Source organism: Astatotilapia calliptera, chromosome 9 (genome assembly GCF_900246225.1).
Source record: "Astatotilapia calliptera chromosome 9, fAstCal1.2, whole genome shotgun sequence".
Taxonomy (NCBI): Eukaryota; Metazoa; Chordata; class Actinopteri; order Cichliformes; family Cichlidae; genus Astatotilapia; species Astatotilapia calliptera.
In genome coordinates, this window is record NC_039310.1 from 15,666,823 (window position 1) to 15,691,677 (window position 24,855).

Here is a 24,855-nt window from a genome sequence, read left to right on the forward strand (position 1 = left end):
AAGTATATTTTAAGATCCTTCTGTCATTGTCTTTTTCCTCAAAATTACATATTTAGAAGCTTCTTTTTTTTCAATTATAGTAATCCCTTCATGTCTTAAGTAGCTTAAGATTTGTGCTCTTGCATTGAATCTGCATCATGGGTATGTCTTAATCGCAGACCTTTTTAAAACTCAACGCCATAACTTAAACTATGATCTAACGTGCACTACTATAGGAATGTGAGTTGTGTCAACATGTAGTTACGATGACTTTGATTGGCCCGTTCATTACTGCCATTTAATCCTAAGTTACTACTCAAGCTACTTCTTATGCCATCTTTTTTTAATCATCTGGAGGAAAACTCCACTGCTGACTAGTGTTTTGGCAGCTAAATTGCAGAGCAACAGAAGAACGCCAAGTGACATCAATCACTCGTGTAGGCTATGCTCCACCCTCTACATATACTTTGCACATATGTATAACTCACACATTTAATGCACCGATTTGTCTTATTTGACATGTGAATTGTGCTAATATTGCTGCTTCACCATTTGGATGCCTGCTCCAATCTACATCTGTGAGCCCCAACAACAAGTTTTCTGGCTATACAGTTCAATGCAAAATTTAATTTTTTATTTATGTAGCTCTGAATCACAACGGTCACCTCATGGTGCATTATATTATAAGGTGAAGAGAATTCAATGATATCGAGAAAACCCAAACAATGAGATGACCCAAGAGCAAGCACTTGGTGACAGTGGGAAGGAAAAACTCCCTTTTAAGAGTAAGAAACCTCAGTTAGAACCAGACTCAGGGAGGATCGGCCATCTGCGACCGGATGAGGGTGAGGGAAGAGACACACTGTGGAAGAGAGCCAAAGATTAATAACTAATAGATTGTTATTCGTTTCCTTCTGTATAATAATATACAGAAGGAAATGTACTGTCTACATTCAGCTCTTTCAAGCGAGAGAGGGGGAAAAAGCATGGGCTATATTCAGCAATCCACATTATCTCAAAAAACTGTCATCGTCAGCTGACCATTTGCACAGAATAAAATGTTATTCTTTGCAAGTTTTACTTACAGTAACTTGGTAAATTGTCATCAGCTCCTCTGCTCCGTGTGTGTCTGTTACACAAACACATGTATTGGAGTTTGGAAGACACATGCATGGTGCCACTGAGAGCAGATGAGAGCAGCGAAACAGCATCAGAAACTGTCACACTGAGCTGGAATGAAACGAATGCTCATAGAAAAGATGAATCCTCAGCTTATCAAACAGCAAATAATGTTTTGCAAAAGTTAGACAGATTTAGTTCCTTATTGTCAGCTCTCAAAAGTTGGAACTTCCCTGCAAAATGACAGAACTTGTTCCTTAGGTTTGTAATGAATAAAACCCTGGTGGTTTTCAGATACACTGCTATTCCACTGTGAGAATGCTTCGCTTCAGAAAAAAATGCTTTTTATTTTTATTGAAATGATTTTTTTATTGGGAAACACTGACTTTGGTGGCACATCCAGGCCAGTTTTAGAATGTGATAATACAAGGATTTAGAGATGTTAATTTAATCTGGATAATTGATGATTTGAATGTCTTATTACTCCCAGAAAAAGCTTTGCAAAAACTGCATTCACTAAAATGTAAATCAATTATAAAAGTCTGTGATACGCAAAACGCTGTGTTAAAACTACAATTTGTAGTAAGGGCACCAGTGTTTGTTGTTTCCCAATACTTTACTGTGTGTGTGTGTTTTGACATATATTGAACGGTTTTCTTTCTTTCCCTTTAGACACAGCAATGCACCCAGTACTAAAGAACCTTGGAATAACAGATAAAGTCCTTTCTGTAATTATGGAGTGTGTAAATGGCAACAAGGTAAATAGAAGAAACAGACTGTAGATGCTTACTGAAACAGTTACTATTGAAACTCAATAACCCAAATATATAAAGTCACATGTTGTCTCGTTTATGTATATGTCCATGTTTATGTGTTCACGTGAGTTCATGTGTGGATGCAGGAAAACCACTGAGCCGTGAATGATAGAAGGATGAAATGGCGTGTATAAATATTGTCAGACAGGCCCTGGTCAGCAGTGATTTCTGGCCTGTAGTTGATGCAGTCTGCTGACCATTCCCAGGCTTTTAATCAGAAACTGCCGAGGGTAATCGTCCAACATGTCTCGCTACATGGATGTGGAGTAACAGGGCTACAGAGAATGACTTGTATTTGTTCCCAACCTCCCTTGCCTGCAACCTTCACAGTCACAGAATTTAGGTATAGCTTATGCGAGCTGACACTAAAGAAATCCTGTGCATTTGTGAGAGGCAGAACAAGGCGAGGCCGACTGGCAGCGTGTGGCTTTGTTTGTGTTTTCCTTGCAATTAAACACTGAGTGAGTATGTTGCTGTTTTCCCCAGAGGTTTGATTGTCTACTGGAGCCTTGTGTATGTATCCTGAGAAAGCTGGTGTACGCTGATCCATCTCTGAGGCACAGCCTGGCACAGCGGCAGCTCCTGCTCCTCACACTGCTCAGGGGTACATTCACAAGACAACTCATTAAATAACAGCTACACACATTGTGTCGAGTAGCTCGGGGCCATATTCTCAAGTCATCCACTGATGCATAGCTTTTAACCATGCTGTCACACTGTAGTAAGTAGCATATTAGTATGATGCAACTTGTTGCCACAGAGCTCGGCTCGGCAGCAGTGCACTTTTAACAGCTTAGTCTTAATAGTAGTTGGTAATATATACAGCAGCTCTAATATTTGTTGCATAAATTTGAGCTAAAATGTAACTTGGTTTATAAATTAAAAGACATTTAATTCAAGTGATTTTATGTATATTTGCGTAATGGTTTTAGTCAGGTCTAGACAGAAAATAGAGCTTTATTGAAATTTATTCATGCAAAAGATATGCAGTGTTTTAAACATAACCACATTTTAAATTCAGTGGAGTCTTACATTTAATAAGAAAAGTGTTTGCAAGTTTATTTTTGCAAATAAATTCTTGCAATATAAACTACTACTTCACTATTACTTCTGTAATCTTCTTATGGACTCAAGTGATAAAGTTCTGGATGTCATTGTTATGTAAATTGCCTATTTTGGTCTTCATTATAGCATCGTTCATATTGAAGGAGAACAAAAGCGATGGAAGTGAGATTGCTGTTCTGATGAGTTTACTGCTATTTGATGAGATCGCCAGCACTGACTTATGGTGAGCATAATTTTCCTCTCTTTAAATTTCCATTTGTGCATGCGTTAATGTTCATCCTTTTAATACTGCAGTGCTCTTTTTCTGTCATCAGGTCTGACACGTCCACCACAGAAGTGAGCGTCACACCATTCTCCCTGCCATTGGCAGTAACACGCAGGTAAGACCTTCATAAACTTCTGGAGGTCAGCAGCAGTGTTAAATATTGCCTTGTGCTTCGTTGCCACTTTTTTTACTTCCCTGTCATTAAAACACTTGACAGACAATATTCACAGTTTTGTTTTTAATCTTTCTTCAAGGTACAACGTTCCATTTCAGGCAGCAACTCATCATGCTGTTAGTCCGTACCGCTGCGTACTGGTGCCTTCGTCTGACCTCCAAACTCTTAACCCTGCCCGCCAAGCCCTACAGGTGGCCTGGAACACTGCGTGGCATTCTGGGATAGATAACCTCCTTCAGGAGCTTTGTGGCATTGCTAGAGATGTCAGCGAGTAAGCTCCTTCATATTTCCAACTGTATATGTGCAAATGTTAGGTGTGGCCATTGTACTAATGCGTTTCATGTGTGTTCTTTTTTTGTGTTTAAAAATTAGGATTAAATTAGAGATTGGACACCATGGTAGATGAATGTTTCTGTGTCAAGCAAAGTAGTCTAGTAGACTGCCAAAGAAACTTACCTGAGCAATAATTCTGTGACAGGATTTTTTTTTTTCTTTTTTGAGAAAAGGCTTTGAGTTATAGATATCACTCTTTTAAAACATTCCCTGTTGTAGAGCATTGCGGTGAAGTTTTAGATTCAGCCTTGCCATCTTGTGTTTCATCTGTCTTCATTTACTTCTAATGTGACCTAATTCAAACAAATGAGAGTGTCTCTCCCAAATTCAGCCAGCTTGATTACAGCACAGATGTTTGAAGCACACCATGGATGGATTAGTCCATCTTAAACTGAATTTCACACAATGCTGTGACTGGGGAAAACAGCACTTGTTTAAGATTGATTAGTCAATAAAATAGACGGGTGTCTTCTTTGTACTTAGTGTTTATGTGAAGTATAGCTATGTATCAAAGCGATCAGCTTCAGATATTGTTGTTTTTTTGTTACCACACTCGAAAAAAACATGGCTACCTCTGCTTTAATCAGTTGTAAGAAATTCTCAAAACTTCTGATGAATCATAAATGTCTCATCCCACTAGACTGGTGATCAAATATGACTGTTAATGCAGTCATTAGTGATTCTGAGGCTGCTGCTTAAGCAATAAACTTGCCAGCTCATCAGTAGTCATGCGCTTTAATTTGGAATATATACATTTTTAAACCATTAACATTGTATTCCCCTTAGATTCCATCCCGACTTAAAGCTGTCAGAAACACAAGTTTTGTGGCTGAAGGCAGTGCACCTTCCCACTGCGCTGCAGGATTGTATCCAGGCCATCGTCACCGCATCAGGGCACAGTTCTGTGGCCTCTGCTCTCTCCAGGCTCAGCATCTACCTGTTGATTGACAGGCTGGCATTCCCACACATTCCCACCTACAGATGCAGGGAGACCCTTCACTCCCTCAGCTGGCAGGCTGCAGTGACCAGGTACACTAGATAATTATAATCAAGGATTTATGAACTTTTCTCACACTGTTACCAAAACCAGTAAATGTAATCCTGTGTGTAAAATGTAAATAAAGATAGAATTCAAGGATTAAAATTCGGTATAGGCAATATGTCAAATATGGAAAATGAGATGTGAAATGTTTATACTTTTAAAAATGCACTTTATGTTGTAGCACAGGCAAAAACTGAGCATAGACCTGAACAATATATTCAGGTCTGCGAGCAGCGTACGCTTCCATTCAGACAATGTCTTTTTCAACTTGCTTATTTCAGCAAAACAATGCCAAGTGACATTTGTGAATGCATTATAACAGCATGACTCTGTAGTAAGAGTGCTAATTTGACTTGCCTGCAGCTCAGACTTGTCATCCATTCAACACATTTGGCACATTATGAAACCGAAAATATGACAAAGAAAGCCCTGAAATGTTGGTCTGCTCAAATCCTAAGAATGCAAAAATGGAAAAACATTGTGCTCTCAGAACTACAGCAACTGGTGTCCTCAATTCCTAAACACCTACAGAGTGTTGTTGAAAGAAATGGTGATGCAACACAGATATAAGCTTAGCCGAATGAGTGGGTGACATCCAATTCAAAATAAACATGTATTTTTTCAACATTGTATAAATGTTTTTTGAACTATTCTCCCTTAATTTAGGATCTGAATAAGCTGGAAGCATTGTGTTTATTTATATTTACACAGGTTCTCAGTTTTTTTGGAAATGGGTATTTAGCAAAACTGAGTGAGACATAGACACTCATCTGCCACTTTATTAGGTACACGTGTTCATCTGCTTATGAACGCAAATATCTAATCAGCCAATCACATGATGGTAATCCAGTGCATTTAGTCACAGAGATATGGCTGAAGTGTTCAGGTTGCTGGTGGTGTAATAGTGTAAAGCATATCTTTTTTTCTTGGCACACTATGGATCACTTAGTACCAGCTGAGCATAATTTAAACACCACAGCCTACCTGAGGGTCATTGCTGGTGAGGCCAACAAATCTGCAGTAGCTGTGTAATGGTAGCATGTCAGTATGGACCGAAATCTCTGAGGAATGGTTCCAGCACCTTGATAAATTTGTGCCACGAAGAAGGAGAATTAAAGTAGGTCTGAAGACAAAAGGAGGACGCAACAAGGTACTAAAAAGTGATGAATGAAATGTAATACTTCAGTAACAATGAAGACATTTTGGAATAAGTTTCCATAAACACAAACTCACATATGTCAGTTATTTCTCTGATCTGATCAGTGTTATTCAATCAATGTTATTATCCTTCTCAACCATGGTTTTTCTTCTAATGTTGTCTCTTTCTCCTCCTCTTCCTCCCTGCAGGTTTCTCCAGGTGCGCCCAGCCTGTGTTGAGGATGAAAGGTTGCTGGTGGGCATCATTGCATTTTTGAATGCCTACTTCACGCAGATTCACACTGAATTTGCGGCCGACTCAGAGGACGAGGACCTGCGCTGGATACTGGAGCTACTTCTCAACCAGGTACACATCATGACATGTGTGAAAGAAAAACCTCTCTTTAAAAAAAAAATCATTATAGTTTCATTTCATTTAACAGGAGCTATGCTGTTTAGCATGGTTCAAACACAGACAGCTACAGAGTTTGTAGTGATTACTGTTTACTTAGCCTGGCAGGGCGAAGGACACTGTCTCAGCTGAACTCTGGACACGCACACACGTACACATACAGACATATATGCACATGCTGATGTACACACCCCCCCCCCCCCCCCTCCTCCTCCTCCAAACGCCTTCGACACTTATTCCCTTCCGATGCTGACGGTGGATCAAGGAGACCAGCGCATAGGCTGCAGGCCCGGATGTACTGTCTACATTGGCTGTCTCTCATCCTTTACCCATCCCTGAGCTTGTTGTGTGTTTCTCTGGTGTATTAAGAGTGGAGCTCAGTCTGGGGGGAGGTTTTTTTTTTTTCTCCTTATCTTTCCTCATGTGGTGCATTTGCCATTGTTATACCTCTCTGACCTGTCTTCCCCATGTGATGTTTTTGTGTAATGTATGTATGGTCGGAGGGTAAGATGGCACCGCCATTGCGTGCAGTATGTCGGCAGCCTTAACATGAAATTTCCCCTTGTGGGACTAATAAAGGTATCTTATCTTATCTTACTAATGTCCAGCCATTTTACTTTAGTTAGTTCCTAGTTTTTTGGCACAGCGTGTACACATTATTTTAGTTATGGATTCATTGAGCACTCTAGTTTCCCATTAAACTAGTGGCCATCTTATCCATACATACCTTACTCATCTTATTTATGTGTCACACCATAGCTCACCTTGTTAGTACCATTAAAATATGTGTGTATGTGTTTCCATTAGCTGGTAATCTGGTTAGAAGCAGAAAGCTATAAATATGCAATCAAAGCATGGATAAATCACTCACACACAAACACACACACCGTCGCACAACCATATTACTTTTTCATAACTGAAAATGGTTTCGTAGCTTTCTACCTCAGGCCTGTGGCAGAGATTATTTCCTTATTTCCTTAAAACAAAGTCACATTCATAGTTTTTTTTTTTTTTTTTTATACCTTAACAGAAAAATCATCTCACTTTTTCAGTGCTGCTTTTAGGATTTAATCAGTTTCACCTTGGCTTTCTCATTAATGTGTGTGTAAACAATAATTCCTCCCCTGGCAGCTAACGAAGACTCACACTGAATGCCTGGCAGGGGTGAGCAGTGCTGCTCTGACTTTTTCTGTAATTACTGAGCTGTTTCAGGAACATCTGTCACTTCATAGACTTGGATTAACTACCCACTCTGTGTGCACTGCTCAGTATGAAATTCTGCTGTTTGGCATTGCAGAGGCAGGTTTTTTAGGGAGAGAAGGAGGTGGTTGCTTGCATACACTTCTCGCCCTTCTCTCCATAATACTCCATAAGTCAGTTTTTCTTTTCTCCCTTCAGTTTAAAACCTCTATAACTAAAGTAAATACACTCAACACTACTAGCTAGGAATGCACAAATTATGGGGGTGAATTTAAAATAATTACGTACAATTCAACAGTATCCGTATCTTCCAGGATGCTGTGTCTCTGCTGAATTTGCTGCTTGGTGTGGAGAACCAGACCTCAACTAAGAGCACAGGGGAGCATCAAGAAGTGAAGAACCATGTGAGCCAAAGACTGCAGAGAGAGCTCACCCACTTCTTTAAAACCTTACTCCGCTGCCTATCACACACCACTGACAGGTAGGTTTTCACAGACACACTTGTGGCTTCCTTTGGTGAAGTCACATATGACAGCCAGTGGTTCTTTTTTTTTTTTTTTAGATTAAATAATTTGAACTTTTAAGTAAAACACAACTTTGTAATTACATTGGACAGGTTAGATGTTTTTTTTCCTTTTTACATTATAACTTGATGCGTATCATTGAGAATTATCTGCTTCTAACATATCAAATACTTTTTCTCCACTACAGCTGAGGCATTTTTTGCCTTACCAAAACATTCAGCCATATTTTACACAAAATACCTTTTTGTAGTGCTAGGTATAAATAATTCAGTCTTTATCGCTCTTTTTCTGCCTTTTTTGCCTTTTTCTGTCTGATTTGCTCGCTTCTGTCTTTCTCGTTCTCTCCTTTCCTGTCTGTCCAGGCTATGTTTGGCATTAGCCGGCCCCTTCAAGAGCCAGCTGGCCGTCCGTTTGCTTCAGAGCCTGCGGGTGTCTGATGCACCGCGTTTTTATGGCCTTCCCAACCTGGAGAGGACACTGCAGGGCATGATCAGCGTGACTGCCCAGCCTGGCTGGAGCTCCCACTGCCCTGACCTGGAGCCCAGCTCCCTTTGCTCCAAGTATCTCAGTGGGTTATTAGAGGTATGTGTTTGTCCATCAGTTTGTATTTGCATGTGGCATGAGTGTCAAGTTCTTTGTCTGCACAGTGTGTGCGCATATGCTCGTGCGCTGCATTGGCAAGTGCCGAAGCTTTTCCCCTCTCATCAGATACGAGAATGCCTACAGAAATGAAGAAAAAGGCAAACAGAGTACTTTCTGTGGAATTAATTAAAATTAAGCAAAAATGTGGTTACGGGACATGAATAACAAAAGGTAAAAAACATTCATTGATTAGACACGCCACACTGTGAAGATGCTGATGAGATTAATCAACCTTGCCTATTCCATCTGTTCAGCTGTTCAACGGTCCATAAAACAATAGCGTAACTCAGTGTAGACCAGCTTGCACAGCAGTCCAGAGCACAGAGGTGTCCACATTTAGTTTTGCTTTGAAATGAAGACCCCCAAGGAACAGACAGCTCTGTTTACACGGGAACAGCCTTTTGTTTGTTATTTGGGGGGCAGCTTTTATTGACATAAATTAACATTTAATGGAGACTGAAGGTTAATTTGCTTTTGCAGTTAGGATTTGTAATGGCAGCTTCGGTCTCTCAGATTCTGATATCGTCCTCTTTCATCGTCGGCTTTTTAACCTTTTCGCCCGCCTCTCACCTGCTATAGATCACCTCGTTGACTCCTCCCCCACCTCCTCCTGGCAAAGTAGAGGCCCAAATCTCAGCAAGCCTTGGGCTCCTCTCTCTCTTCATCTGCTCATATGTGCAACCACACATCCTGATGGCACACCAAAGCAAAAATAATTAGTCTCAGCTGTATTTAATTTTCATTTGGATGCATTGGGCTGCATGACAAGCATACAGTTTGCATTAACACAGAAGCAACTACTCTGTTTGCTCAACTGACTGTGCCTTTGGTGTTCACACTGAAAGTAGGTGTAGCATTGGATAACAACTACATACCAAATATGAACGACCTCTGCACTGTATCTATGTCTTTTTAGATAGATAGATAGTGTCATAATCTTAATTGGCACATAAGGATATAATATTTCCAATATATTCTGTTATCTACCCAGGTGATATCCTCATTTTACGTTGAGTGGAGTGGCAACTCCTTGTCGTTCATGGGGAAAGGTGTTACCAAGAATGCAGTCATCTGCTTGCTTCACTTGTCTCATGAGATGATGTCTGAAAACAAGGACAAGGCAAGTGTCAACATACTGCAGTATACAGCAGAAAACATGCTCTAGAATTGAGATCCTACTGTGTTTATAGTTAGTGAACACTTTTCTGCAAATTATTAAAAGACGTTGGAGTAAAACCGAAGTGTTTTTTTTTTTCCTGCACTAGGACATGATTCCACAGTGGTCTTTGGGGAATGAAGCAGCTGCCGAGGAAGCCAGTTCCTCTCAGCTGGGTTTAGCATGGTTGATCCCGTTATGGGTGGACCGAGATCAAGAGGTAATGAGCGCCACTTTTATATGCAAACATAACACGAAAACTATGTTTACTGTGTTCGGTTGATTATTTGTTTGTTGGAAATAAATCCTAATATTGTTGGAAGGCGTGTTTATGTCGCTTTAAATGGTACGGAAAATGCATTTGTGGTTTGAGCAGCAGCGTTATGCCCAATAAAAACTTTCCAAACAGCTTATTCTGTTACTGACTCTTAATTGGTGTTGTTTATTGGACAACTATGTAATTTATTGCCAAGTAGCACTGTTACAACAACGAAATAATCAACCAAACACAAATGTCCTTACTTTTTGGGCTATGTTTATTTAGTGTTTATACTTCAATATATGAATTTGCTGTAAGAGAGTAAAGGAGTTGAGTTTACATTTGATTTTTCACCTTCATTTTTTGTAAACCCTGTCTGTTTTTAAAATAAAGCTTTAGATGTTTGGCTTCTGGGGCGGGGGAAGAACCCTGTAACAGTTGCACAAGAGCTCATAGGCATAAAGGAAGTACATGACAGCTAGTCGTACCAAATGCACTGCTCAAAAATGACTTCCCACACAAGTCAGTCTAAGAGGCTCCCTTGACAAAGAAGACTATGTTTTCAGTTTAAATGTCAGTATGATATTATAGTAAAAATAAAAACCGCCATGACCAAATTCACATTTATTGCATTAGATGTGTACCATAACATTAACATGTCATGTTTTTGTTTTGTTTTTTCTTTAACAAAGCTTCATCTCAGTGTTCTCTCTTCCTCGTTTCAAACGTGGGTTTATTCTTTCATGTCAGGTGAGATTTGCCAGTTTGAGTTTGGGTGCAGCTCTATCCTCGATGCCCAGCGGGTGCCAGGCTCTGTGTGCCAGCTGTCAGAACATAAGTGGAGGCCTGTGGGGCACATTGCTCAACATCCTCTTGGATCAACAGGAGAGCAGCATGGTCCGCAGAGAGGTACAGTGTTTGAACTGCAACTGTGTTGACTGTTAAAGCCAGAAATATTCTGGGTTATTGATTATTATCACTAATGGTTTAACCTGAGGACTCTTGGGTGAATATATAGAACATGCAGAGATGATTAGTGATAGGTAAACTATGAGTTGCAGAGTATATATGTCTCAGTGGAAGGAAAGCAAATTTCATTTTCACCTAATGAGTGGTCAGAAAATGAGTCTGGACTTGAATGTATTACCAGCCAAATAAAGGCAGATGGCACTGTTGCTGATTTAGTTTAAGTTGACTCAGTGTGTGTGTGTGTGTGTGTGTGTGTGTCCTTTTTTTTTTTTTTTTTTTTTTTTTTTAATTGTTTGTGTGTCTAGGCTGCATTTATCCTGCAGAACTTGCTGGTGATGCCTATGCCTGCCAACGCAGAGGAGGCCAAGGACTCCCACTGGCAGGTCGGCAGATCTGCCAGCCAGTTAAAAAGCTTTTATAGACCATGAACTGTTTTCACTTTCTCTCTCATTTGGTTTTTCTCTCTTTATATCCCCTCTCTGTCCCTCCTTTCCATTCCAAACCATCCTCTCCTCTCTAGTTAAGCCCTGCAGGGTTCAGGGGTGTTGCTAGAACTGAAGCTGTACTGAGGGTGCAGGCTTCCAGCACTAAACCCCCCCAAAAATCACATTTAAATCTGTCAAAACATCAAACTAATTCAGCATGCCATTACTCATCAAGGGAGCTGTAAGTCAGAAATTGAAAAAAAGAAGAAGAAGGTATCGTGTGTTCTTATCTTATAAAAGCAAAGCTTGTTGTTTACTAAATCTGATGCACACAACATTGCAAAGTACAAAGCAGGCCAAGTGCAAAAAAAAGAAAGCAGAAACGGTTACACTTGCTGCCTAGCTGTGCAGGGGCTATATGAAAAGAAAAGAAAGATCCAAAAACAAAATAAAACTAGGACACAAAATGTCATCCTGTAGCTATGAAGTGACATTTGTAAAATGAATGAAATGTCTTACATCAGTGGCGCAACTTAACGAATGCCCTCAGCCTCTACACTTTGTCCTTTTCTTCAACTCTCTTTGATTTCTTTGTTTTTAATTTGTAAATTTCAATGGGAATCATAATTGCATCATAAAAATATAATGTTTGCATTAAATACTGAAACATCTATTCTCCTGTCGCCCTCTCATCGTCCAGCACCCGTGTGTTCGCGATGAAGTGTCTGGGGTGTCTTTGGTGGGTCTTCCAGCACTGCAGGCTCTGCTCTATCACTGTCAGTATTTCCAGCATGTGGGTCTCTCTGCCTCCAGTTGTTACTGTGGCAGGTACACTTTCTACATCCAGCCTCGTGTTGGCTCTCACTGTGGCCCAAGACTTCAGGAGAGCGCCTCATCGGGTAAGCTAATTCTTTTGATTTTCCTTAATTACTCTCTTCAAGCCTGATAATGTGGATTTGTTCCAGCAGTACACATCCACACTGACTTTCATTATTGATTTTCTTCCCTTTTCCCCCTACATTTTCTTATAACACTGCTGTAATCTGTATCTGTTGTTTTGTTTATATGCTTGTGTAGATTCTGAGAATTCTCTGTGGCTTTCGGGACGCAACCCACCAGCACCCACAGTCAACTCCAGCAGACCCTCCAGCTCTCTCTCCACCTCTAGCACTGTGGTCAGCGCAGCAATATGCATACCAATAAATGAACCGCTGCATTAAAGTTAAATGGATCCTCACATCTTAATGTTGTCCATTATAGATAAGAGATTCAAGGCCACACTCCCCAAAGGCTCCCTCCCCACTGAGTATGACACAAGATACCCCTGTCAGCAGACTGATGGCTCAAGGTACTGAAATGAGAAATGTCTGTGGATAACAGCCTCAGTAAAACTGTGTGTTTACTTCTTAGTACTGCATAAACCTTTTATTTTTTCCCTTCTGAAACAGCGGCTCTCAATATGGCTACTGATTGTCTTAAACTAAACCAAGTTTTGTGTTTATGTGAGCATCCTAAATACACAGCTGAGAAAGTAGTGCAGCTTTTCTTTGGTTTACTGCTTTTGATTATGTGGTCAGTGGTTGGTAGCCAGAGACAGAGACGTGATTTACAATATGTGAACCCTTTTTCAGGAAGTGTGTCTGTTAGCCCTCTATTGATGTGTCTCGCAGGCCAGAGCGACACAGACACCAGCAACTCTATTACCTCGCAGGACTCCCGACAGGGCGAGCCCTTGGCCGTGGAACCCGTTGTCAAGGTAACGCCTGACCTCCTGACGGCCCACTGCGGCCTGCTGACCAACCTGCTGGCCATCCTGCCAGACTTCACCCTCACTGCCATCCGACATAACCAGCTCCTTCAAGCTCTGGCCAGGTAAGAGGTCACATGCTGAGTCCACATGAACACCAGCTCAACCACCCTTGATGTATTATCATCTTAAGCAAGCATTGATTTAAGTGTTTGCGCTTTTAAGCAAATAATCATTTAAGGGAAAGACTTGTAAAAAAAAAACAAAAGCAGAAAGTTTTTGTCCTTGTAAACACAAAAACCATAAAATACAGATACAAAAACTACACCTTGCATTCCTGCACCGTTTTTTTTCACCATTTAAATAAAAGTGTGCATATTTGACTACAGAATTTGCGTTAATTGTAGCCTTAATCCCCCTCTAGCTGGTTCCTTGCAAGCACACACTTTCTCCATCATGTTTATTTTCTTCTTCAGTCTGGTGGCTCTTGGCTCCGTTGAAAAGTGTCTGACTGAGCTGAAGACGCCAAACATCCTTCCAGGAGAGAGAGAGGACATCAAACGCCAGGTGAGGATTACTGCGTTAGATGCATCTAAAGAAATTTTTCCAACGTTTTTAACATTTCTATTATTATTATATCTTACCACAAAAAACTGTGGGCTGGTTTGAAAAAACAAAGCAAAACAGTGCATTTGAGTGCAGCACGAGGTTATCTAAGAGCATCTCCAGATTTCAGTGTGGGTGGAATACTAAACAAGCTCATATTCAAAACATACCATTGTTTTGGACATGTTTTTAATCATATGATTTTTTTTTTAAATTTTAACTGTTCAATAAATATCTGCATTATTTTTCCTTTCTAGTTTGTCACCATACTTCAGTTCCTGTCCAGCTTTTCAAAACTCCTGCAGTCATATGTCACAGTGAGCGAGGAGCCGATTGGACAGATGGACTTCCTGAAGAAGCTGTTGTCTTCTCTGGTGGCTGTGCTCATGCTGGATACTAATGGTTTAGGTTAGAAAATCATATTATATTTAAAGGAAACAATGATTTAGACTGTTTTCCAAAATTTGTATGTATGCCATCATTGGTGACTCCCCCCTCCCCCCCAAAAAACCTAAACAGTTCTTCAAAATCAAGTCCTTTTTGGACATTGGTCCCACTCTTCTTGCAGCATGCCCTGTAGTGCACTCTGTGTGTCTCTTTGTGGCTGTCTTGTGTCAGAAAATTTGTGACTCACCCTTTCCCTCCTGAGACGCAGGTACCCGGGACGTGGTTTGTATGTGCTGGGTAGACGTGTTTATGCTCCTGGCTACTCTGGTGAAGAGGGACGGCTCAGCAGCGCACCCATCTGTCTGTGCTGCGCTGGGGAGACACTGGCGAGCGTTTGCAGGTACGCAGGTTGCTCGGCTCAGTATGCGAGCAAAACTAGGGGGGTAGAGTAATGTAATAACTGCAATTTGGACTACAGAATTTTATATTGTAATATTGATCACTTCTCATATTGCACAATTATATACTATTGTGAAATTATGTATTCCATTTGATTTAAACAGCCCACTGAGGTTTAAGACACAAGCTCTTGCTTGATGAAATGCGGTCTTACATCATAAAAGACTGATAACCGTGATTAGGTGTAATTATGTTGATTGCAGTAACTGACTAAATAATCAGGATTAGCATTTTAGGTGTAATTGTGCAGCCTTAAATCTGATGCAGAAAAAAATCAATTCTGTCTTTTTAACATGCTTTTTGCATCATTACTATTTGTATTAACTTTCCTGAACAGATGCTACGATACGATAATTGCATCCTGTCCTCATACTACCCCTACTTGTCTTCTTGTGTGATTAATGGCGCAGCAGGGAAGTCTGATGAGTCCAGTGAAATAATGCTGAGCCTTTGTGCGTGTAGTTTTGAGTTTACATGTTCACGATATCTTGGTGCCATTCAAATAATTAGTGTGCTTACTTCTCGCACCTACTACCTCATTCATGAACAAATATTTAGCTATCACAGGGTTGCAGTTTTTTACTCTCATTTTCCCCGTGTGTCTACAGGAACGTTATCGGTGTGCGTAAATGAGAGGTTTGCGCAGCCTCTCCTTCACACGGTGGCTCTGCAGTTTCTCTGTACAGTTTTCACAGAGGAAACAAAGAGCCGCAGTCAAGAGGTCACAACCTCTAACTCAAAGTATGTCAGATCTCTCTCAGATGTCCTGAATAGTCCCTCAGCCAGCGAGCTGTGTGAGCTCTTATTACAGGTATGATGGGTTGATGGTCTCTAAAGTAATCAGCTGTGTTGTTAGCTAGCTTTGTGTTCACTAGGAATTATTTTGGAACAAAAAATCGAGTTACATGCTTTTGGTCAATGTTATGTAAAAAAGTTTGAATTTGAAAGTGTGTTACTGTGCGGCGCAATCACTGTCCTGCTTCAACTTCTGCTGCCAGAGCTTTGAGAAGAGGACCACTCAGGACCCTTTAAAGAAGCTTACAGCTAGAGCTCTGATGACACTGCTAGCCTGCAGCCCCACAGCTCAAAACTATGCAGTTAAAGGTAATCCCCCAAACGTCAGGCTGGAGTTAGATTATCACCTGTCATTTACTCTGGTTTCTTTATGTTCATCTATCTTTTTAAACCGTGTCCCTAAAAGTTCATCTTTGAAGCAAACCTGTTTTTGAGCGATTTTTGTGATTGTGTTAAAAAGTGCTTGAATAACAGTAGAAACGTGGTATCTTGGTGATAGTTTAACCGAGTGTGAACCTCTGATTGTCTTGTGTTCTAGCTGGTTTAATTGACACCTGTGTGGAGCAGCTGAAGCAAACTCATACCCAGCTCCACTTGGAGTCAGTCCGGCCCAGCAAGGCTTCCCACCGCAAAAAGGTGAGCACAGACTGGCTGGAAATTTCCAATCTCAGCATTTCTTTTCCCTTTGGATAGAATAACAAACTGAATTGAACACGAATGAGTTTTTGGGTAAATGTTATGAATATGGGTTGTACTTGTCAGCAGAAAGTCTGCTTACTGTTCTTATAAGCTTTTAATGACTGCGGTAAAGAGTGTTTTTAAATTTGGAAAATGAAGCCTATTGGACTTTATTATTTTTGTTTTCCCATATTATCAGGAAGAGGGCTATTTGAAGGAAGTCAAGCTGACTGTGGAGATCCTGCGGAGTGCTCTTTATTGCAATGATGAATGCAAAGTAAGCCTCTGTGCCTACCTTTTAATTCCCCACTGCTAATTGGTTTTTAATGCAACCCCAGAGTACCGGCGCTGTTCTGTGAATGAAATTTGCCTAAATGCACACGGCTCAGCTAACATCTCAGCAAGTTTAGCTTCTCGCACCCTATAATGTCATTACTTATGAGGCTTTTTAGCTGGTTTTCATTTTCTAAGTGGCCTTTCAGTCACTGTCGGTTAGCTCAGACTAAAAAGCCATGAAGGCTCCACTGCAGTGTTTACCCTGCCATCAGTCTCCGCCTTGTGTGCGTTTCATGCACGCTTAGGAAAATATTGAGGCATTTTAAGTTGATTACTGTCATCTTTGTTGGAGCTGTTGTATAAATCATGCGCGTGTGTGTAAAATCTGTTTGCGTTTGTAGGTGGTTGCCACAGATGCTCACCTAACACAGGCGCTCAATGCCCTTTGGCCTTGGCTCCTATTGGACGACGCAACTATGGAGGCGGTTCTGGAGCTTCTGTGCGTTTACACGGCCAACTGCACAACAGGTCTGCATGTTTGTGTGTTTATGTTTGCCTGTGTGTGTGTGTGTGTGTGTATGCTTGTGTGTTTGTGTAGGCATTGTGCCTGGCCCGTGCCTGCCCATCGCCTCTGTCTGTAGTTGGCAATCTGACTGAGTCATACACACTTTGCACTGAGAGTCCCATTGTTCTCTCTAATAACCACAGAGCTGCATTGCATCTCAACTGTATAAGACCCAGTGCCTTCTTGCTTGCCACTCACAATAGGCACAGTGTGGCATCCAGAGTTCAGGCTGCACAGCTGTCTCGCTGTATGCAGAGCAGCCAGTTTTAGAGCATGATGTGGGGAGGAACAGAGCATCTCTGTGCTGCTCGAGGTACCAGTATTCCATCATGCAAATGTAAGAACCATGTATGTGGAAACCAAAAAGACGTGCAAGAAAAAGAGAAAAAAAAACCTTTTTGAGTGGAAAAATTGAAAGATTTATAGGAAGGAAACGGTTGGGAAAATGTACTTTGATAAACAGCCTGTGGTACCTTTGATGTGTTTGTGTGCATGCATGCGTGTGCGACTGGCTTAGAAATCAGTTTCATCATTGGTGGTGTGTGTGTGTGGAGGGGGGGGGGCGTTATGTGCAACACTTATGAAGGTTTCTAAAATTGTGTGCATCTGTGCGTGCGTGCGTATGCATATCTCTATTTGATTGGCATCAGTTCCTCAGTGGGTGCGTGTGCACGCTCTGATCTAAACTCCCTCGCTTTAGACCCCCCATAAGCTCAAGCTGTGAAGCACCAGAAAGCAGTGAAGTCGGGCACAGTATTTCCCTAAAGGTTAACTGAACAGCAGGTTGTGTTCAGCCTGCATGCAGCCAGGCTCAGTATTACACCATACACCCTCAGGCTACCACTCGGTCTCCCGAGACCGCTACATTTCTGCTGAACCTTTCATCTCCAGTCTACCTCCTTCATCCAAAGCTTTGTTAACGCTGCTAGTTCGAGTCAGATTGTTGTTTTCATCTGTGCCACACATATTTTCCACAGATATTTTTGGAGCAGCCCAAAACTTGCTCCCTCAGACACACAGAAAGTAAAACAAATGAAAATCTTTTTTTTTTCTCCACTTACATGTAGGGATCTCTCCTTTTGAAGTATATGTTGCATGGCTGCAAAATAATTAATCGGCAGCTGACTCGTATCAGAGAAACGGTTACTTATTAAAGCAGATCCCCCTTGTCAGTTTTATGACACACCAGGTTTCTTGACAGGTATTGAGATAACCGCAGGCTAAGATCAGCATATGCCTGTTTCCAATCCAGGATTAGCAAAACCATCAAGCTGTCATTTTCTCCAACAAGAAATGTCAGTCAGTTTCAGGCTGCCTCGTGAATTCTCTTCAACTTAAGCTTGTTAATTTCTGTATTTTGTGTGTAATGTACATCCATGCCAATTAGTCATGTCAGTTATGCTGATGTGAATGTGCCTTCTTAGTAGAATTGTAGCTACATGATTTACTTCCCACCCAGAGTCAAACGAGCCTAATTGTCATCACTCGAGTATTTCCGTGGTGACTGAATATTAAATAAATGAAGTGCTTTTCAAAAGTGTTTCTGAAACTCTCCGATTTCACCTGTGAAAGGCTTAAAGTTACTTCAGGACTCTTTTTTTCATCATATTTTGTTTTTCCTGGCTCTTAACTTGTGCCTGTCAGCACTTCTTCCTTCACATATATGTTATGTTCTGTATTGGTGCACAAGTTCCACTTGTCTCCATCATTTTGGTCATTTAGCTAGACTGTCTTTACACCAAAGTAAGCTCTCCATGCAGCCGCGTGGAGATGTTTAGGTGTGGTGGGCAGACAGCCGTGCAAGACAAGGCCTGTTTATGCAGCTACTAGTGCTGCTGTCTGGCGAGCTAGCCAGCATTAAGGTAAACAAAAAAAAAACCAGAGAGTACTTCCAACAACAAGAAAAAATTGGTTTCACTGTATGTGTGTTTGACTTTTTTTAATGCTGAAATTGGCGAGAGAAGTTGTGATTCTAGTCCAGACACAAGATTTCAGTGTAGTACAGGCATGTGATTTTATGTGTATTTGATTTTGTGCGTGTGTGATGTAGATCCAGACATCCACAAAGGGCAAAATAATGTTTTATTTTAATGTTCTTATAAATATAAATGAATATAAGCAGATTAATAAAGCCATTTTCCTTTTTCTGTTCCCAGCATGCAGTTCTCTTTGTGGCAGTGGCCCTGGCCTTGTACCAGGATCTAAAAGCTCCTCCACTAGCTCACTGATGCACTCTGTCATGAAGCTGGCTTCAGCGCTTGCCCCAGATAACAGCATCATCCAGAATCTGGCTTTCTCCCTCTTGGCTAACCTAGTCATGTCCCGTGACTGCAGATGTCTCCTGCAGAAGGTAAGAGACATTATGTACATAGAATTAGTGGGCAAGACAAGTAGCAGATTAAAATGAAAAAGGTTAAAAAATGATGTTAGGAAATCTCGCTCTTGCCCTCTCTAAAACTCTTTCACTGTTGTCATGACTGAAACTTTAATCTCTGTTCACTCTTGTTTCATTTCTGTGATTCTCAGAATAACTTCCTTCAAGCCTTCTTGTCAGTACCGGTGCCCAAGGCTGCTGGTGTTAAAGCCACGTCTGTAAGTAGTGGTTGGAGCCTTCTGGGCCTATGGCTGAGACTGCTGGCCAGTCTCTCATTCACAGAGGACGGCCAGCAGAGTATCCTCAGGCTGACCGGAGCGCTGGAACTGCTGGCAGACTTGGCACCACATCGACGGCACGCGCTGCTCACCCTTCAGAACCTCTGCTTCTGCCCTGCCAACAAGTCACACATCATTGCCAATGGTATGGAAGTTAAGCAAGGATTACATTTAGGAATCGCACTCAGGGATATGAAAAAAAGAAATAAAAGATCAAAAGGGGAAGTTCAGTAAGCAGATTTGTCAGCATTGTGTGTCCACAATGCAAGTCAGTGATTAGGAAAAAATTCAGTGCAGCTAAATGTTCCCTGCTGAGTCACTTTGTTCACTCTTCGTAAAAGTCATCAACCACAGAGGGACTTGTGGTGCACCTAAGGTATGTGCTTTCTGGTGGTAGCCCATTTGCATCAGTAAGCCATCTTAGATCAGTTTCTCTTACTTCTGTGCTACCATCATAAAGTTCTTTAACTGCAACTATAAAATGCAAAACAAAACATACCCGATTTTCAGTTTACCCAGAGTTACCCTTTCCAGGTCATCTTCTTATGAACTTGTGGATCTCTTTTAGTGGTCTAATGTTTTTAAGTTGCTCTGTCCAGGTCTCATTATTTGCACTTCTGTGCATGAACCTCAAACTTGTAAAAGAGTGATCATTAAATTTAAATCAGATTTTCCTTTTTAAACAAACCTATCTGTAGAGTTGCAAAAGCTTAATGGGCCCACATGTTACAGTGGGGCAAAAAAGTATTTAGTCAGCCACCGATTGTGCAAGTTCCCCCACTTAAAATGATGACAGAGGTCAGTAATTTGCACCAGAGGTACACTTCAACTGTGAGAGACAGAATGTGAAAAAAAAATCCATGAATCCACATGGTAGGATTTATAAAGAATTTATTCGTAAATCAGGGTGGAAAATAAGTATTTGGTCACCTCAAACAAGGAAAATCTCTGCCTCTCACAGACCTGTAACGTCTTCTGTAAGAAGCTTTTCTGTCCCCCACTCGTTACCTGTATGAATGGCACCTGTTTGAACTCATCATCTGTATAAAAGACACCTGTCCACAGCCTCAAACAGTCAGACTCCAAACTCCGCCATGGCCAAGACCAAAGAGCTTTCGAAGGACACCAGGAAAAGTATTGTAGACCTGCACCAGACTGGGAAGAGTGAATCTACAATAGGCAAGCAGCTTGGTGTGAAAAAATGAACTGTGGGAGCAATCATCAAAAAATGGAAGACATACAAGACCACTGATAGTCTCCCTCGATCTGGGGCTCCACGCAAGATCTCATCCCGTGGGGTCAAAATGATCATGAGAATGGTGAGCAAAGATCCCAGAACCACACGGGGGGACCTGGTGAATGACCTGCAGAGAGCTGGGACCAAAGTAACAAAGGTCACCATCAGTAACACACTACAACGGCAGGGAATCAAATCCCGCAGTGCCAGACGTGTTCCGCTGCTGAAGCCAGTGCATGTCCAGGCCTGTCTGAAGTTTGCCAGAGAGCACATGGATGATACAGCAGAGGATTGGGAGAATGTCATGTGGTCAGATGAAACCAAAGTAGAACTTTTTGGTATAAACTCAACTCGTCGTGTTTGGAGGAAGAAGAATACTGAGTTGCATCCCAAGAACACCATACCTACTGTGAAGCATGGGGGTGGAAACATCATGCTATGGGGCTGTTTTTCTGCCAAGGGGACAGGACGACTGATCCGTGTTAAGGACAGAATGAATGGGGCCATGTATCGTGAGATTTTGAGCCAAAACCTCCTTCCATCAGTGAGAACTTTGAAGATGAAACGAGGCTGGGTCTTCCAACATGACAATGATCCAAAACACACCGCCCGGGCAACAAAGGAGTGGCTCTGTAAGAAGCATTTGAAAGTCCTGGAGTGGCCTAGCCAGTCTCCAGACCTCAACCCCATAGAAAATCTGTGGCGGGAGTTGAAAGTCCGTGTTGCTCGGCGACAGCCCCAAAACATCACTGCTCTCGAGAAGATCTGCATGGAGGAATGGGCCAAAATACCAGCTACTGTGTGTGCAAACCTGGTAAAGACCTATAGTAAACGTTTGACCTCTGTTATTGCCAACAAAGGTTATGTTACAAAGTATTGAGTTGTATTTTTGTTATTGACCAAATACTTATTTTCCACCCTGATTTACGAATAAATTCTTTACAAATCCTACCATGTGGATTCATGGATTTTTTTTTTCACATTCTGTCTCTCACAGTTGAAGTGTACCTCTGGTGCAAATTACTGACCTCTGTCATCATTTTAGGTGGGGGAACTTGCACAATCGGTGGCTGACTAAATACTTTTTTGCCCCACTGTAGTTGCTTAGGCTTCACTGACTCAGATTGTAAGAAGGGAAAATAAAACATACCACTTACCATTGCTTTGTTTTAAAAGTTTGCAACATATCAAATGTACTGAAAATGAACAATCTGGTCTTTATTTAATACTCTCACGGTGTTTATTTGCTTAGTTTTACATCATGTGCAAAAAAATAATCAAAACAAAACAGACTCGTGCGTGCCAAACTTTGGCACGCTTGGACTGGGATATATTGTCAGGACTGCTAAACTGAAACCAAACAGAAAGTGACATTTGAAAGTACACACAGTATGAATAGTATCGTATATACTAGGTGTAGTGCACATATTATATTACTGTGATGCAGAGCTTCTGAATTGAGAATGGAGACTTGAGTGGTATCAGTAACAGCTTTGAGAATTTAAGCTACCAAAAATATATTAAGCCCTTTTAAGTTTATGTTTGCAAATGTGGGCTGAATACAACAGAGATCTGACTATCAGTGATTCTACAACACAGAGATGAAAGCGAAGGAAGTCTGTGAGAATGAAAGACCGATCGTGTCCCCCATGCAGTGCACGCTGCAGGTGGGAGTTGTGGGACCAGGTGCAAAAACTATGTGACCGTATATCTGGTTTCCTGTGGAAAGATCATGTTTCCTGTGTTTTGCATACAGCAAGATTTCCATCAATCACAATAGAGAAAATGAGCAAAAAGAAAATCTCATTGCTTGATCGAAAATCAGCCAGATTAAATAAGTTACGGACTTATGACTAATGTTGCTGCGAGATATGCCACTCAGATAATAGCAGAGGAGGAAAAAAACGTTTCTCCTTTGTTCACTTCACTGCACATGAAATAAACTCTTTTCCTGTTAAGTTAAAGTTAATTTCAGGGTCTAGACTAGCTTACAACAGCCTTCGTTTAATAGAAAATATGTGCTATTAAAATTACTGAGCAGAGGCTACTGAGACTTTCAAGGAAACTTTGATTGCAATAATGCTGTGGGACCTGTACTGTAAAAGCAGATGATGCACAGCCAGTAATCCGGTGATTAATATGTTCTCGCTATGTTACTCTCCTCTAAGTTTCAGTGAGTTGTGGTTGAAGTGGGAAAAAAAAAGTCTGTCAGGTTTTCCAGATGTGTTTTGAATACAACAAGGCTGAATTCAATGACCGAACCAGGCGCCTGCTCTCTGCATGCTCCAGGTTTGGGTCCAGAACTTGTTGCCGTTATGTCTTCTTCATCTTTGTTTGAGCACGTTGTCTTTTTGGAATCTTGATTCAAAGTCAGTTGGAAAATAAGCAGACCAACCTTACAAAGCTTAGAGTACCATTTCCACAGCTCTGTTCAGAGTTCCCACATTAGATCAGTCCAGATGTGCCGGGTGGAAAAATCAGATGGCACGATTGCGCTCATTGTAAACACTTGATCAGCTTCATGTTGTTTACCCTGTAAAACTTTAGAAAACAATTATCCTGAACTTTTCTTGACTTCGTGATTAATCTGTTTACATTAAGAAAACAGCAAGTTTTTCCCCAGGTATCTGAAACCTCTGTCGGTTTGGGACTTTCCACAGCGTTGGTAGTTGAATCGGGTAAAAATGATGAGCACTTTATTAAACATAGTAATTGTTTATGTATGTCATAACTATTTGTATTATTATTTATTTCTTTTCAACCCCCTACAGTGACTTCATTAGAGTCCTATACAGTGAATCAAAGTCTTTATGTTTATATACTGATTCAAACGTCCACCACCTCTTATCTTTTGGTGGATCTCCTTTGCTGGTACGGATGTCATATAGAATAAGTTCCAGCTGTTGCACGCCTGGAGACGAGTGTGAGTGGAGCGAATTTTCCATTGTAGAACAAGGTTGTTGTTTTTTTTTCTCCATTTTATAGCGTGTTGCTTACAGCTGTGTTTTTCTGGGCTCTCTTTTAGCTGGAGCTCGTTGAGGTCTTTTCTTCATTTTTATGGCACTGAAGAGACTTCCTGCATCTAGCATGTGTCCAAAAAAAGTCATTTTCAAGTCTTATTGAGTTGCGAGTCCCCCATAACGATCTGCGCGTCTTTATTTCTTTCAGACAAAGCCATGAAGGTGCTGCTATCCTGCCTCGAAAGTAAAGTGATGGAGACCCGCTGTATGGGAGCTTCTGCAATTTGGGCATTGCTCCATAACAATCAGAGGGTACAAACACACACACATCCTAGTACTAAAACTTTTATTTTAGTGCTTTTATGGCTGGTATTTGAGTTTATGGCTGATCCGTGGCAAATGAAATCCTCTGCCTGCTTGATTGTCTGCCTGTAAGAGAGATTTGCCTCATTGTTCTCTCACTTTCATCCAAGATGATCAATGTTTTTTAATCTCCTGATTATGAAAAAAACAAACTACTATCCTCTTTATAATCTGTTCCTCATTTTCTCTCAAAGGCCAAGACTGCTTTGAAGTGTCCTTCTGTTAGATTGAGAATTGAGAAGGCTCATACCATCGCAAAGAAGGGTAGGCATGAATTTTGTTTCGTATCAGGGTCTGTCTCTGTACCAAATTTGTACATTTGAAGGTTTTCCACATTCCACTGTTTGTGCTTACTTCTTATTTATTTATTTGTAAAATGCAGATGCAGACAGCAACCAGGAACACATGAACACCTACCTACTGGAGTGCCTTGAAAACATTTCTCAGCTGCTAAATACTTGAACGGTGTTTGTTTTTTATGGATTTTTGTACCACGTTTCCATCTGTAAAATGTGAATTATATTAAAAAAATCTTAGCTTGTCGTGTTTGGTCTGATTCCAGTTGATACATTTTCATTTTGAGACCACTGGTGTTTTCAGTTCACCGTTTGTG

The 24,855-nt window shown here is 41.0% G+C and overlaps 1 protein-coding gene across 4 annotated transcripts in view; it reads left to right on the forward strand.

Annotated features, from left to right (window-relative positions):
- Positions 1-24,784, forward strand: part of rttn (rotatin) — a 37,102-nt gene extending 12,318 nt beyond the window's left edge. For 2 of the 4 annotated variants that reach the window (XM_026179443.1, XM_026179444.1), the window contains exons 20-49: positions 1,771-1,856; positions 2,400-2,517; positions 3,105-3,201; positions 3,293-3,358; positions 3,498-3,689; positions 4,538-4,780; positions 6,141-6,297; positions 7,857-8,023; positions 8,429-8,648; positions 9,700-9,828; positions 9,974-10,084; positions 10,874-11,032; positions 11,398-11,475; positions 12,218-12,416; positions 12,595-12,692; positions 12,778-12,865; positions 13,188-13,389; positions 13,741-13,831; positions 14,128-14,278; positions 14,520-14,657; positions 15,325-15,527; positions 15,715-15,820; positions 16,050-16,147; positions 16,389-16,466; positions 16,867-16,993; positions 19,187-19,380; positions 19,557-19,827; positions 24,088-24,191; positions 24,437-24,506; positions 24,625-24,784. In XM_026179443.1, coding sequence (XP_026035228.1) covers positions 1,771-1,856; positions 2,400-2,517; positions 3,105-3,201; positions 3,293-3,358; positions 3,498-3,689; positions 4,538-4,780; positions 6,141-6,297; positions 7,857-8,023; positions 8,429-8,648; positions 9,700-9,828; positions 9,974-10,084; positions 10,874-11,032; positions 11,398-11,475; positions 12,218-12,416; positions 12,595-12,692; positions 12,778-12,865; positions 13,188-13,389; positions 13,741-13,831; positions 14,128-14,278; positions 14,520-14,657; positions 15,325-15,527; positions 15,715-15,820; positions 16,050-16,147; positions 16,389-16,466; positions 16,867-16,993; positions 19,187-19,380; positions 19,557-19,827; positions 24,088-24,191; positions 24,437-24,506; positions 24,625-24,704 — 4,121 coding nt within the window. In that variant the 3' untranslated portion in view covers positions 24,705-24,784. The other 2 variants (XM_026179445.1, XM_026179446.1) reach the window with 2 other exon arrangements.
- Positions 24,785-24,855: the final 71 nt, after the last annotated feature.